Below are 16,845 nucleotides of genomic sequence, written 5' to 3'. Positions count from 1 at the left end.
CACTTTATTACTCTCAGATAGTTAAATTATTTTAATACATGAACTACAGAATAAAGAATATGAATGAAGGAATGTTTTGTAACACTGATGGAATTTAAAGTTCAATAAATATCTGTATCATAGGCCAGTCAAGTATCAACTATAAAAAAGTCAACTGTTCTGAAGCTCCTTTAGAAACATTTTCAACTTCAGGCAACAAAATTAGAATCTAGAAAAAAAAAATAAATAAACCAAAAGGTATACCAATTTTTGGAGAAATTAGATTTCATTCATTAGGTATCATCCCAGCTGCTATTCCGAGTTGTTTGTTTTCTTCAAACATGTTTTGCAAATGCTGCTGAATGATAAAATGTTGACACCGAAAGAACATTTGTGGACACCCTATGTATATATTGCCAAAATAACGTCTTTTGAAGATAAAAGTATTAATTCTGCTAATATCATAAATTGTTTAGTTTGCAGATGCAATGAATAAATACTTCTGCTGAGGTAAAGCGATTCCCTTTTTTTTTTTAAAGTATCCCATCTACAGGGAAAACACACACACAGATTATTAAAGTACACAGCAGTATAGAAAGGCAATTTAATTAATAATTATAGTTAGTTGGAAGTTATGGTATCACAGGTGATTTAACTCGTAATATAATATACAGAAATAAAAATTATCTTACATAAAGTTTAAGTAAACACCACATACATCTACTAATTGATAAACAGTAATAAAAAGAACATGCAAGGCATGCAATTTCAGGTAATAACTTTAACTGCATTAAGTTAATGGATATTGAATTCAAATAAAATTTGAATTTTAGATCATTTCTACAAAACAGTGCTTTGAAAATTCATTTAAAACTTTTAATTCTTATCATGTACAGCAGCTGGCTTAAAAATCAGCAACTGACATGTAAAATTAATAGAATATAATTATCTTCAATACATAAAAGAATTTTTCTTTCTTAATGTTGTAAATTCATTTTATGGTGACTCTTACTTAGATCTCAGATCATATTACACCACACAATATTTAGATAATGAATTCTCAACCAACAGAAATTTGAATTTCATAGCAGCAAATTAGGTAACTGAAATTTGTAGCTTCTAATAACAGCCAAAAGAGACTCGCAGAAATGAAAGGTTTAGATATCTGTCTTTGATATACTATTTCTTCTTATTAAAGTGATTCTGTGCTCTTTTTGTGATACTGTGGCTTTCCCCTTACCCATTTTTTCTTTCTTCATAAGCAGGTTAATGTGACTTATACCAGCAGATAAAATATGATTTAATTTTGTAGTTATTAAAACAGCCTCTATAATTAATAGAGTCAAAGGAAATGCCAATGTATAATCAAGAATGTCGGGAAAATTGCTAAAAAGAAATGCAGTACTTTTCAGTTAACCAAGGCACAAGTGGAAAGTCGCTAAATAATTTTGCCCGGCACAAGCAGAAAGATGGAAAATAATTTAGACCTCTGCCAACTTATGCCATTTTTTCTTTTGTATAATTTGGGTATATACCTTAAAAAAGAAGAAGAGGAGGACCCCTTTTTTTTCCCGAAAAGAGATTGGCAACAAATTCAACATGTTATCAAAATCGTGAAATTAAACTTTATTTTTCTGTTGGAATTACATGGTGTTGCAATGTTTCTGCCTGCTGCAAAAAGAAAAGAATTTGTAGCCACGTGGTTCGAAACGTCCAGATTAAGTTCCTAACAACTTAAAAATTTATTTATGTTTGGAGTGAAGAAATTCCATAAATCAAATGGTGTGAGAAAAACTGGAGATTCATTTGACAACTGTAGATTGGAACAACTACTTGCAAGAAGTTTGTGTAGAAATATTAGTGAAATGTAAGCAAAAAGAAAAAAGAACAAATTTGGTGGTCCTGAAATGATCATTGAAATCGACGTAAGCTTGTTAACCAAATGAAAGTGGAATGCTGGTCGAATTCTTTTAGAACAGTGGATATTTGTTAATATTTGTCCCCAAACTGATGAATGCCTCCTAGTTATGGTTCCAAATTGTTCTCCACCAGTACGATAAAAAACATATTAAAGAAGGACCTGTTGTGTATTTTGATTTCTGGAAAGGTTACTGAACCACAAAAATCAAAGAAGATGATCTACAGCATTTCAAAATCAACCACAGGTATAATTTTGTTGACCTTGACACTGGCGTAAATACACACACACACAAAAAAAAAAAAAAAAAAAAAATCGTACAACTTTGGAGCAGTGCCAATTGGAGATATAAAAAACCATCGGGGCACTGCCCATCAGCCCATGGAGTCCTCACCAAATTTATGTGGAGAAGAGAAGTAAAGGTCCATTTGAGGAAATTGTCAAAGACATTTGCATATTTAGGGAAAATCAAATAATCGAATAAATATAAAAATTTCTTCTTTGTATATTCATGAAAAAATAAACACTTTTTTTTTATACTGATAAATGTTTTCGGCTTTCTTTTGGATAATCACCATTTTGTTCTCATCACTTGTGCAAGTACTTCTAACACATTGCCTCCCCCCCAAAAAAAACATTGGTGGAATTTGCACCTGGCTAACCAAAAAGTACCAAAATTATTATGCCCCCCCAAAAATTAGAATTCACATATGAAATAATACAAATATAAAATATATACACCTCCTTCCCCCAAAATAGCAACTAGTAAAAGACAAAACAAAAACATTAACATAAAACACTTCTACAATCAAACATTAAGGCATTTAAAATATACTTTCAAACATTTGCTTGCATGAAAAATAAACCAAGGTTAAAATATTTATAAAGAAATTAAAAATAATCTAAAATATTTTTCATATTTACTAAAATATATATAATATTTTATGTACCATTTATAAAATATTAATTTGAATTACTTAAACACATATAATAAGCTCACCTCCAGATTAAAACTGTTAGTGTTCTAAAGGCAGATTCAATAAGTTGTAATGCGTCTGCCAGAGAAAGGCACTGGACATCATTAATTTTGATCACATGGTCTCCAGCCTTCAAACCTGCCTCTTCTGCTTTCCCTCCTAGTTCAACCTTCAAGAAAAAATTTACATATAGCTTCTACTTATATTACTCACATGCACATGCAGCCAGAAGATAAAAATAAATAAATAAAATAATTATTGTTACTTTTTGATTATCTAGACCCCCCATCAGAAAGCCACAAAGTATTTGTGAGGCACAGCAGTATGCTACCAAAATAATTATGTGGCAACCACATGATGTCACCAAAAAGTAATCATTTTGCAACCCAGGTATGCATGTAGCATGTTTGTTTTGACTGAAGCACAATGTTGAAGTTGTACGGATGCCGAATTTGGCCAATTCTGTGATATTTTTTTAAGCAAACCCAAATGGCCGAAGCACAATGTTGAAGTTGTACGGATGCCAAATTTGAGCAATTCTGTGATATTTTTTTAAGCAAACCCAAATGGCCGTGCACATGGGAAGAACAATAGAGTAAAAAAAAAAGGATTTTTCGAAAATCATAATATTTTATAACCAACGTTACTTGCCTTTTTTTTTAAATTTTACTGATTGATTGCACTTGCATGGGATTCTTTATGCACTGCTATTTTGAAAATAGCTATGGCCTTTGATGCATTAACTTGGCAAAAAAATAGTCACTAATGATCCCCAAAGTTGTCAACGAATTTGCAACTGTTTGATGGGAGGTGCAGATAATCAGAAAGCACTCCATTATTTATAGTGTGGTTGATTTGATTTGTTTTCGTTGATTATAACACAGCATATAAAGGCTATCTGCCTAAGGAAAGGGATGCCATCATGGAGCATTTAAGGAACTGGCTCTATCTAGGTTACACTTGGGAGAAAAGCACCCATGTAGCCAGCCTATGTGCCTGCTTGGCAGTAGAGAATTTATCATTTATTTATACATAAAAAAAAAAAAGCTGTTTCTGAATTTTTTAACTGTAAAATATCTGAAATAAAAATAAACATGTTTTATGTTTTTGTTGATAAATAGATAAGACTATGCATAAAATGAGTTCGTATTCAAAAAATACACATTTCACCCACAGTTGATTATTTTTTATAACCTCAGAACATGTTTTAGGCACTTAATTTTCTATTCTGTGCTTCATGCTGTTCCTATTGTAGCAAAAATTTTACTGAATTTTTTAGGTTTACAATTTTCTGTTACGCTTCAGAAGTTCTCAAATGAGTTTATGTCCGGTAATCGAAGCAGACACAGTAACAGAATAAGACAATTGAAAACTAAAAGTCCACCAAAACCAGAAATCCACCAAGCCTCTCAAATGCAAATAGTGAAATTCATAGTTAACACAGCAGCAAAACCACAAAGCTTTCGAATCAAAAACATTTCTCTCCAAGTCTGTCTTGATAAATCTGTGATACAATCTATGGGTAGTTTTGCTTATTTTTATGGCAAAGCTCTCGAGGGCTATCTGCCTAAGAGGTTAGATGCTGTCATGGAGGACTTTCTAATGGAAACTGGCTTTTATACATGGTGAAAATGCCCATGCACCCAAGCTGTTTGCTGGGATTTTAACTTCAGACTGAACTACCGGTGTTTAGCAACTTTACCACTCAGCCGATGGTGGGCCATACAATTTATGGCAATTCACTTTCATTGAAACAAAATTTTTTTAGATTTAGGATCTAATAAACACAGTAGCTAAAGAAATACTTTTTTTTAATGCAAATGAAACAATAAAAAATGAAAAAGTGCGTCATGATGAAATGGGTTGGATACAAAGTTAGACTACTATCAAATGTTTGATGATTAAATTACAAACAGTATCTCAAATTCAATGCAAGATGATAATCTACAAAGCACTCGGAAGATACCATCTGATAAAAATTTGACACAAGAGGAAAATAGTTAGATTTTTTAGAATATAGTTTGTTACAATCAGAAAATGATAATGTACTGTTTAATGCAGGAAGGGAGAAACTAGAATATTATTCAATTTTAAATCAAAGTGTTATAAAACACACGTTCGTAAAAAATAATTTCTTATACGTTTCTTCATATGCTTTATATCCTTTTTTTTTTTTCCTTTGTATATACCCCGTGTGTTCTACATTACAAAAATAGTGAAAAGAAAGTAACTGCTTTTACATGCTTTCTTTCATTTATTATTTACTCTGCCTTCTTTCTGCCCTTAAGTCTAAATCTAGAGACCTCTCGTTTTATGACAAAATGCATACAACTTCTGGTCCCATGCTATGCAGATTCCTGGTCTTCTATGATATTTCCTCAAGGGAAAAAATTTCATTTCGAGTGGTAATATTTTGGATTATTACAGTCTTGGTAAATGAAACTATTAGAGAAATTACTGGAGGCACATAACAGCATATTTTTCGGAATGCCCATTTATGGAAATTTTTGTATAATTTCATCAATGCCACATATAGATCCACAATTACTGCACAAAAAAACAAGTCCTTCATATTACTCCCCTAACTCTACCTTTAACTGTTGGCAAAAGGTATTATCATTTTTGATTTTTAAACATCTCATACACTGAAGACTGTCATACAGACTTTGTACTGTATAACTTATCCCATCTCGGAATTCATGCAACAACAAATTGGTGACAAAAAGATTCATTTGGCCTTGCATAAACAAAGACTGTCAGCTGTGGTCTAGGGCAGGGTTTCTTAAACTTTTTTCAGTCGCGACCTCTTCTTTATCACCGAGATTTTTTCGCAACCCCCAGGACCCCATAATATTTTTAAAAATTTTGTAGGACCCCATAAATATTTCAGAAATCCGACACATGCGTGAGTGAAACTGTAAATTTTTTCACTTGTACTGTAATATACTATTGTAGTTTTAGGTCATTAACTTTAATTTCTAATTTAAGACATAGAACAATGTGAAAATTTTAAATAAGTAACAGACGAAATAATAGCGTCACATGCAAAGCAATGAAAATAAACATTTATGTTATAAAACGTATGCGTCGAAACGTTTTCGTTTCTTTGTCTGTATTGTCTTTACCTGTTTTCAGATACATTGTGTAAAAATATTTGGTAATTGTAAAATTACTATAATAAGTTAAAGAAATATCAAAACTGCTAAAATTTTTGGCGACCCCCTGCTGCAGGTCCCACGACCCCTTTAGGAGTCATGACTCACAGTTTAAGAAACCCTGGTCTAGAGTATGCTTACAATGACAACGAGCCAAAATTCACGAACATACCCATGCTCCAGCTGCTGAATTTAAAGTTCCCATTTAAAGTTTCAAGCACCTTAATATCGATATTGTTGGCCCTTTACCATCTTGCAAAGTTTTAGGTACCTGCTTACAATCATCGATAGATTCTCTCGGTGGATCAAGGATGTACTTCTTGAAGTCCAAACCGCAGAGTCTGTCGCACATGCCCTCATCATGACTTGGGTTTCGAGATTTGGAATCCCAGAGAAGATAACATCTGACTAAGGTTGGCAATTTGACAGCCAAGTCTTCAGATCCTTGAGCAAATACCTAGGCTTCAAGGCTAACAGCACTATGGCTTATCATCCACAATCTAATGGTTTAATCGAATGACAACACTGAACTTTAAAAAACAGCCTAAACTTCTACCTGCAAAAATCAAATTCTTGGACAGATGTTCTACCTTTGATTCTTCTTGGCATTCGATCCGCCATTAAAGAAGATTCGTATTATTCTTCTGCTGAACTTGTATATCGTTCACCAATCTGTTTGCCTGGAGAATTTTTCAGTTATGTCCCCACTGTTATGCATTCAGATTTTATACAAAAATTGCAAAGTCACATCCCAAACCTAAAACCAACACCAACAACCATCCATGGAAAAAAAGCAATTTTTGTGCACAAGGACTCAGAAAATTGTTCACATGTATTCATCTATAATAACATAATTTCATCTTCTCTTCAACCACCCTATCTCGGACCATATTTAATTGAAAAATGTTTTGAGAATTTTTTCGATGTGGAAGTTTCAGGTGAAATTAAAAGGATATCTATAGATAGACTGAAGCCGGTTTCAGTCTCAAAGATAAAATAACAACAAATCTCCAGACGCACGAAGCTGACAACTCTAAAATCTCACCCCCACTGCCTGGACATAATGATTCTTCTAAAAATATTCATCCTAGAAACACAAAAGCTGGACGAAGGGTGAGAATTTCTGCATACCTGAAAGATTACGAGGTATAATGCTTCAAGAAGAAAAAGAACAATGACTGATTTTCTGTCTGTGTAATTTTATATCTAAAAAATGTAAATAAATATTAATCTTATTGGAATCAGAACAGTGTTTAACATTTCCTGTGTTCTAGACTTCCACACTGCCAATATCACATTTCATATCAGTTAGATATGTAAAACAAATCTGTTTGAATATTCATTACAGGCCAGTATTCTGTTCTGTAGATCAGTGAGTTACTGAGAATTTGAGTGCAGTTTTTGTGAAACGTAGAGTTAGAGGCCCTGCTTGTTCTTCTCCCAAAGCACCTTTTTATTACCCTGTGGTCGACATTTGGTCTTTTTTCTACAAAATTGCAAAGTCACATCCAAAACCTAAAACCAACACCAACAACCATCCATGGAAAAAAAGCAATTTTTGTGCACAAGGACTCAGAAAATTGTTCACATGTATTCATCTATAATAACATAATTTCATCTTCTCTTCAACCACCCTATCTCGGACCATATTTAATTGAAAAATGTTTTGAGAATTTTTTCGATGTGGAAGTTTCAGGTGAAATTAAAAGGATATCTATAGATAGACTGAAGCCGGTTTCAGTCTCAAAGATGAAATAACAACAAATCTCCAGACGCACGAAGCTGACAACTCTAAAATCTCACCCCCACTGCCTGGACACAATGATTCTTCCAAAAATATTCATCCTAGAAACACAAAAGCTGGACGAAGGGTGAGATTTCCTGCATACCTGAAAGATTACGAGGTATAATGCTTCAAGAAGAAAAAGAACAATGACTGATTTTCTGTCTGTGTAACTTTATATCTAAAAAATGTAAATAAATATTAATCTTATTGGAATCAGAACAGTGTTTAACATTTCCTGTGTTCTAGACTTCCACACTGCCAATATCACATTTCATATCAGTTAGATATGTAAAACAAATCTGTTTGAATATTCATTACAGAATATTGTGTAATATTCTGTAATGAATACAGAATATTCTGTTTGAATATTCTGTTCTGTAGATCAGTGAGTTACTGAGAATTTGAGCGCAGTTTTTGTGAAACGTAGAGTTAGAGGCCCAGCTTGTTCTTCTCCCAAAGCACCTTTTTATTACCCTGTGGTGGACATTTGGTCTTTCTTCTACAGAATCAACTACTTCAAAAACAGTACAGTAAAGCACACCTATAAAATAATCAGACAAATTAAAAGACCTGATGATAAAATTAAAAAAAAAAAAAAAAGAATGAATGCATGTTTATAAAGCATAACATCTCAACTTTTGTTAAAGGCAGTTTAAACAGGTTATTTTGTTGTTTGCCATATTTTAACACCACAGTCATTTTCATTGACTGAACAGACATTATTAAAAAAAAAAAAAAAAAAAAAAAAAAAAAAAAAAACTCTGAGATAGAATAATATTAAAACATTAAATTTTGACACAGATTAAATAAATCTGCTACCGAAATATTACAGATGATTCGAACAGTATATAGTGATGCATCGTTTTCAAAAACACCAAATGTATGAAAGGTACAACCACTTTAAATGTGGGCACAAAAGCATTGAAGATGAACCAAAGATAGGACACCCTTCAACTTCAAAGAATGAGGAAAATGTGGAAAAATTCATTACCTGGTAAAAGCTGATAGGCATGTAACAACTCAGCAACTTTCAGACAGGCCTGGGATAAGTAAAGACCAAATGTCCACCACAGGGACATTTGGTCGAGTAAATTCTGAAAATGAGGAAAGTTTGTGCTTGATTTGTTCCTCGGATTTTGGAAGAAGACAGAAAAGCTTGCTGTGAAGATTTGCTGACAAGTGGAAGACAAGATAACAGTTTCTTAAACTGTATCATTGCTGAACTTGATATCTGCAATACCACTCAGAAACAAAAAGGCAAAAGTGTGGAGTGGAAAGGATTATCTTCACCATACAAAAAAAAAAAAAAAAAAAAAAAAAAAAAGTAGATGTCGAAAATCGAACCTTTTGACTAATGCATACCAGCTAAACAAAAACTGAAAAACTTCAGTACCACCACTACATTTTACAGTGATCATTTTCAAATTCTCAATAGAAATATTTTTAAAAATATATATTTTGCCATTTGCACACCTTATTGACTATTTGTATTAAATATGCACACATAAAAAATGTTAGATTAAAAATGGGTTATCATTTTAATTATCAAAATATCAGCTATAATACTTAAATTCTAACTTTTAGTGTGAAATTTGGGTCTATTTACGACAGATCAATTTCTTTATGTCTGGTCTTATTTCACTTAGTTTTAACTGTAAATTAAGATCCACTTTTAATTTTGTTCCATATTGATTTTTCAAACATAACATGGAAGAAAATTCTTATTCACACAAATAGGTTGTGCGAAAAGGCAATAAAAATTTAATAGCTTTATTTGAGATGCCTTTAAATTCTTTTTTTCAGTTCAGTCAAAAGTTAACAAGTGTGTTATTTTTTAAATCTTGAGTTCGAGTTTGATATCAGGAAATTTCTATCAAATGTTCCGTTTCTTCACGAGATTTTTTAACTTGGTTTAAAAAAAAAAAAAAAAAAAAAAAAAAATCTGAAGGCTTTCAGATTTTATATCACACCATATCAGGACTGGTATTCCTCTTTACTTGCCTTGGAAACATGAACTGTCCTGACTCGAAACAGGGAGCTTACTAAAGCTATGTTCAATAAATTGTGAAGTAGACAATACACATAGGAAGGGTATACGAAACCCTTTATTTTTTCTATCTTTACAGAGATTTCCGGACTTCAGAATACAGAGACCAACCACTTGTGGTCTGAACGTAAGAATATAAAAACATTAACTAAAACTCTAACTAAACTAACTTTGGATTAATATACAAGTGCCTACATTAAGATTGGCCGTTAATTAACAAAAAGTCGTATGTAGTACAGAGAGCTGCTAAAACTACGATACGTTTAAAATTATCAAGAGGATTAAACCTCTGGCCTTGAAGGCAACCAGCAAATGAGTAAAACTACTATGGCAAGCGGCCTGCTTCTAACAACTCCTTCCTCTCTCTTGCTTGGCAAAAAGCCACAACTTAAGTACTTGGCGTTAGCAAGACAAATTTGCATAAATAAGTTAAAAGCTTTTAATTCTGGCCGGAAGTAGAAAATAAGAAGTGATAGTAAAGATTTAAAATAAAATAAACGTTAGTAAAACTTAGGATCCTTACAACCAAAGGGAGTTTTTTTAACAATTTATGTTACCTTTATTTATTAAATATCATGTCCTTTGCGCTTAAAACACATAAAATTTAATTCGACAGCAATATCACAAAATACTTAAAAAAACACATATTTTTAGAATTTCCGATACACAGGATATAAAAATGTTCTTTCTGTACAGTGTTGCCATTACTGGATTTGAAATCATTGAGTTTGTTAATTAACAATCCGTTAAAGATTTACAAAATTTTACACAGGTAATAAAACAAATTCAAAGTTTGGGCTTCTAAGTGCCCATGTTCAGTTGGAGGACTACTTTATTCGAAATTGGATGGCACTAGGTACTGTTCTTTTCTCACAATTCAAGAAACATTCGTGCAGATTTTTCATTATTTAGTTTCTTTAAATATAACACATGGCAATAATACTTGGTAGCAACAGTTTGAAAAGTGAATCGATGCATAATGCCATTTTGAAATTAATAGCTCTTCTGGGTTAACACTCTTTGGGCTAAAAATACTTTGTTTCTTTGCGCGCCACCTATTTTTCTCTTGCATGCCACCGGTTGAGAATCGCTGCACTAGCCAGAAGCACTAACCACTGTACAGAAAGCAAATAATTAAGAACAGGATGTTTCACAGTACTGTTCTGTTACCAGGACCTGAGTCTTCACTAAATGTTTTGCTAAACTCACCAAGAGATTGGTTCATATGAAGTCCCCAATTTTTACTTCTAAAGTTGTTACAATGTTAACTTTTTCAAGAAAAAGTAAAAGGAATGTCAGTTAATCTTTGGGTTATGGTAACTTAATGATTTTTTGGCAAAAATTTGGCGACCAACCCTGCTACAGCAACCTCCTAGTTTTTGTTTGGACGGCATTTTGTTTTCACGAAGTAAAGGCATTTTTTTTTTTTTTTTTTTTTTACTCAATATTTTTTTCCAACAATCTGCTAGCCGAATTACGCTTATGCTAAAACTTTTATGAAACAAAAGTGCTTAATCATGACAAAGATTAGGTGCGAAATTGGGAGAAAGTGCAAATCGCCCACTGCTTGCCGCGTTTTTAAGAATTGCACATACACGGTATCATCCATGTACACATCGACCTATTTTCACTTAAAAAAACATCCCAGAATTGCACAAAAATGGCATTGTGCACACTCTTGACTTTATCCATGTACACTGCTAAAGTCCTAGCTAGTAACCTTTATCACCTTACTAAAATGTCGCCAAACTACCTGTTACCATATTCCAAAGATTAGCCGGAATGTCTTTTCAAAACTGGCAATGAGGATCCAAATTCCAAATATGTAACGGTCATTTGTGTTTTTATTAGTATTTACCATGAATTTGAAAATCTACATCTGCCTAATGATGAAACAACTTCCATACAATTTCTTCAGAAACAAGAAATTATTCAGTCTGAAGCTCACTAAAAACCTTAAAATGATTTTTTTTCTCATTTCTTTGGAAATTTTAACACTAAAATTTCTAATTTTACAAATATTTCTTGTTATTTTTTCCCATGGATTTTTCTTCAACCTAACCGTCTCGTAAATATTTTGGCGATTAATTTTATGCCTCGAATTTTTTGCCAGATTGTCAGCTTTGAGTCATATCTGAATCGGGTCCTGATAACAGAACAGTACCTGTTTTACTATATTAATTGCACACTTTTGTTAAAATCTAGCACTTCTTAAAAATATGTATTTTTCAAGATATACCCTTTAAGATTTTATAAAGTCACCATTTTTATTTGACTGAAAATTCTTCCTTTATATATATATATATAAGAGATAGAGTAGTAGTTTACTTATCCTGGTACAGTTTACTTATCCAAAACATCAGAATCAGGTCATTTTATTTATGGTTGCAACAGTGATTGTTCATAGAAAGGATGTTTTTGTTTTCTATACAACATTTAAAAAAAAAAAAAAAAAAAAAAAACTGAATAACTCTACACAGCATAAGTATAATGCTGATGGGGAAATCATGGAATAATCCATTCTGTAATGAATTAAGGGGCAAGCAACCTGTTTTTGGTTATGCAGTTAAAAATTGTGAGAAGACTGCAGGAACAAATGCACTGCAACTTCCCATTACACAGTTTTCATATAGTTTTCTGCATCATAGCATACTGAAGAACTTCGGAAAAGCATATTTGCTTGCCGGGAGAATTTCTATACGCATCCCCTCTGATGACAGGTTTCAAGCATTTAAAATAATTGGCTGTATGGCACCTACAGAAATCCAGATACCAAGGATCATTTTGGTCTCCTTGTGAAGTTTCTTTTACGGAAAGTATGTTTATACTGCTATCTATAAAGGTTGCTTTGCTCATGAATTGCTGCTCTGCAATCCTCACTTTTTTATTCCCTACCTTTTTATCTTATACTTCATTTCAAAAAATAAATATTTAAAATTTTGTCAACTTTTTCAAAATTACAGAATATTTTCAGAACTTTACTAAATACCTGTAGCCCAAGCCTATGTGATCCATGCCTAAATCTAAATGTGCTTAATGCTAAATCTAAATATGCTTACTATTAGAATGAATGCCTTATTTTGTTTCTGAACTATTAAGACTTACTCCCTTTTGTATGGCTGCAAAGGTACTTCATGTTTGTTGGTAATGTGATTTATTTCTAAGGTTTGCTTACAATTCAAACTGCATTAAAGAAATTAATTCTTACTTGATTAATTATGCTACTATTATGTTTGATCGATTAATTATGCTATGAGTACAACTTCCCGCAGATAATAATTTCAATTTATTTCTATTTCATTGCCCATATTCAGCTGATCTTATCATGCCCATTTATCACGTGTATTTTTTTAATAGAGGATCCTATAACTTTCAAAAGAATCTACTTGCTATTCTGTAGCAATTCTTGCTATACTGCTTGCTATTCTGTAGAAGGCAGTCCCGAATATTTTTTCTTTCAACATGCAAGGTAAAAAATAGAGCAATAAAAGTTACCTTATATCCTTGTTCATAAAAACAAAAGATGGCTTATCGAGAACCAATCAGGGTTACATGAAATAAAAGTGCCAAAATAAAAGTGCCAATGTTACAGGTATGTTGTTACATCACGCTTACCCATAGCTGATGCTAAATTGTGCTGCTTTGTGACAGTTTCATGGTTGATAAGATAATACATAAGTACCAAAAAATATTCTGCAGTGTCTAAATCTTGAACTTTTCAATTTCCCTCTTTCTGAGTTTGAATTAACCCTTTAATGCTTGTAGTTGCCATTTGGCAACGCACTCAAATTTAGTCATGTAGATCAAATCAAAACACAAATTTTAGTTTACCGCATAGAGCAAAGGACTGTTTATGTATAGTTTTGAAAGTTTCAGTGTGACGGCACTTCTAACGGTCATTATTGTAAATTGACGTGTGGACATTATTTGTATTTACAAATTTTTGATTTTGCATTTGTTATTTTGATGTATTGAAAGTTTTAAAAGTATTTGAACAAGTTTATAAGGTATATATTATTACATAAAATTGTTATTACACATTTGGCTATCATATTTGTTTTTTTAAAGTTAATAATATTTTTTCAAAAATTGGAATAAAAACTTAGTTTATATTTTTTTATAGTATTTTTATTTTATTTGATATAATTTTAATGTATTTTTGACTTTAAAAATAAAAATCCATGCATTTAAGGGTTAAATAAACAATTTTAACATTAGATTAAATAGAAGATCAATGAAATTTGACAAGTTGAAACTATTCAAAAATTTAAACTAACCACGTTCAAATATATTACACATAAATACGATTCTGATAAAGAGCTAAGCAATACTTTCAATATTAAATCATAATAACTAAAATAAAGATATACAGTTTCTCCGAAAAATTTTCGTAAGGATTTACAGGTATAAAACAAGATAAGTAAAAATTCTTAGCACAAATATTTTTACACCCACTTAATCGGAACATCAACATTTTTGATTTGAATAAATCCTCTCTTTTTCAACTGACCCAAAAAACATTACATGTGATATAAAATATAAAATTAACATCCCAAAATGCTTCATAAATATTTGAAAATAAAGAATAAATAAATATAATGCTTCCATATAAAGGTTAATATTTTACAGCCTTTTATTGTTCACATTAGTTGCCCAGTTGGTTTTAAGAATGATATCAATATTTTATCATTACTCATGGCACTTTCATCATATTTGCTTTCAGAATAGTTTTTTTGGATCTCCCCCTTTTAACACATAGCAGAGAAGTTACATGCAGTAAAGTTCTGCAGCATATTTTGAATTACTATGTTGGAATTTATAACTGGTATTTTAACACTCTGAGTGGCACAAGATTTTAGATCTGTCATGAAGACCAGTATTTAAACAGCATTTATTAATTTAGTTTGCATAATTACCTACTTCAGTCTGTATTTTCATAAACTTACATTCATTAAGATGATATTTACATTATTAAAGAAAGTAAGAAAGCACAATATCTTAAATTATAAGCTATTATATGGCAAGTAGCAAAACTTCAGATGACCGGATCAGAGGGTTAAATTGATGTTTATTTGCTTTTAAATTTCTCTTTACAACATTTAAACCGGCATTAGTTATCTTTTAGTTCATAAATAATTGCCAATGCTTTCCCGGTCATACAAATTCCACCCTAAAAGATATTCTCAAGTGCATTTAACAAATTTCTTTTTTCAAACGATTCTCATTTCATCAGATAAAATACATTACATTTACTTTTATTACTGTATACATTTTTCCAGAAATAAAGGATTTCTTTTACCTATTTTAGAAAAAAAAAATCCTATATTTCTATTCATAGGACTCTTACGAAGCTTCTTTCTAACAACACCAGGTATTTAATCCTTTCAATTCCATTTGCTTTTCCAGTCCCATTATTTTCCGCTTTCTTCACACATAATTTTTTTTTTTCACTTTTCTTTAATGACACTCATTTAGCAGTCCCTCTCTGATTTCATCATTAGTTCATTCATAGGTAGCCTAACATATAAATTTCCATATAGCATCCTGAATTAAGTTATATGGTAAAACTCTAGCGAAATCATAAATACTATATGACCTCTCAACAAGTTTAGCCTCATTTGGCAATTTAACTTGCATTTTTTCAAATGTCAATATCTAAACCACATCAATAATCCATAATTGAACAACCTTCACATTTCAAAATCTAATGAATAACGTTACTGCATAGCTAAAAGCAGAATTTCCAGAATTCTACTAAAGTCTAGCATTTGCAAGAACATGATTTTGCTTCTATACATTTTTTTTTTTTTTTTAACTAAGTCAATGAATTCCATTTATTATAACTTAAGACAGAATTTAAAGAATTTTTTTCAAAAGAAATTTTAAATAATGGAACGCATCTAAAATAAATTTTAAAAAAATAATAAATAAATAAATTAAAAAAAAAACCTTTAAACGAACCCCCCCTTTTTTTCTAATATTATGAATAATTTTAGGATGAGTAAACATTTGAAATTTTGGGAGACATTGTATATCCAGCGGTATATCAAGAAATTATAAATAAAAGCATTAATTACTTCATCAATAATCACAAAAGATCTGTTTTCTCTATTGCCATAAACACGAAATCCCCAAGGTTGTCCACCTTTTATGACTATTTCAATTCGTTCACCCATTTCTTTAGTTCAACATAACACAGTAACATAACAAGACAACATCCTCACTTAAAATGCATACTGGAACATGAAAGTATTCGCGGCTAACTACTAGTTGCATTTCCCCCCCCCCCCGGACTGTCAGAATTCTTTCACCTGTTTATTCAAAACATTAAATGCTGCCAAACAAGAGCTACCTATTTTTCTCTATGACGCTTGCCTTCTAGCGCGTTTAATAACGTAAAATTATTTTTGTTCGCAACGGGATATTGCATTGTTTTAAAAAATGCTAATAATTCTAAAATTTTAATTTTATGAAGTTGGCACATTTCAAGGAAGAAAGGTTTTATTTCTACATGCTGTTAGCTTCCAAAAATAATCAAAGCTTCAAATTTAAATTTAAACTACTTTCCAACAGTTAAAACCAGCAAGTAAAGGCAATCAAATAACAATCGCGTAAAACCAGCAGTAAAATACAGCTGGGATCACCCAGGTAGCTTTAAGAGCAGGAGCCCATTAGGCTAAAAAGAGATCACCTCCAGGATTTCTTAGGTTTAGAACGAAATCGTTATCATGGACTTGCTGCTAAAATGAGTTCGATCACTTTGATTTCATAAATGCGCTAAATTTTCTTAAACACTCGATGGCCTTTGCAGAAAAACTTCATAATGTGTGTGAATCTTTTTTCATAGCTAATCCCGAAGTGGACTGTTCGGACTTACGTCAAAGGACTAATTAAGGATATGTAGGCGAAATTCAACAGTTTGAAAGGTAAGGGCGAAATTTATAAGACATGTAATAATTATATTGTTGATTCTAATGTAGTTA

The 16,845-nt window shown here is 31.6% G+C and overlaps 1 protein-coding gene across 2 annotated transcripts in view; it reads right to left on the bottom strand.

The window, feature by feature from the left end:
- Positions 1–16,173, bottom strand: part of LOC118184028 (uncharacterized) — a 53,290-nt gene extending 37,117 nt beyond the window's left edge. For both annotated transcript variants that reach the window (XM_035353662.2, XM_035353661.2), the window contains exons 1-2: positions 15,940–16,173; positions 2,898–3,043 (exon numbers count right to left, since the gene is read on the bottom strand). In XM_035353662.2, the coding sequence (XP_035209553.1) occupies positions 2,898–3,043; positions 15,940–16,038 (245 nt within the window). In that variant the 5' untranslated portion in view covers positions 16,039–16,173. The remainder of the gene's footprint in view (positions 1–2,897; positions 3,044–15,939) is intronic.
- Positions 16,174–16,845: the final 672 nt, after the last annotated feature.

This window comes from Stegodyphus dumicola, chromosome X2, assembly GCF_044657685.1.
Source record: "Stegodyphus dumicola isolate Sdum_Otavi_A_Nest chromosome X2, ASM4465768v1".
Lineage (NCBI taxonomy): Eukaryota > Metazoa > Arthropoda > Arachnida > Araneae > Eresidae > Stegodyphus > Stegodyphus dumicola.
The sequence above is the reverse complement of the archived record's forward strand: the minus strand, read 5'-3'. Positions and strand labels throughout refer to the sequence as shown.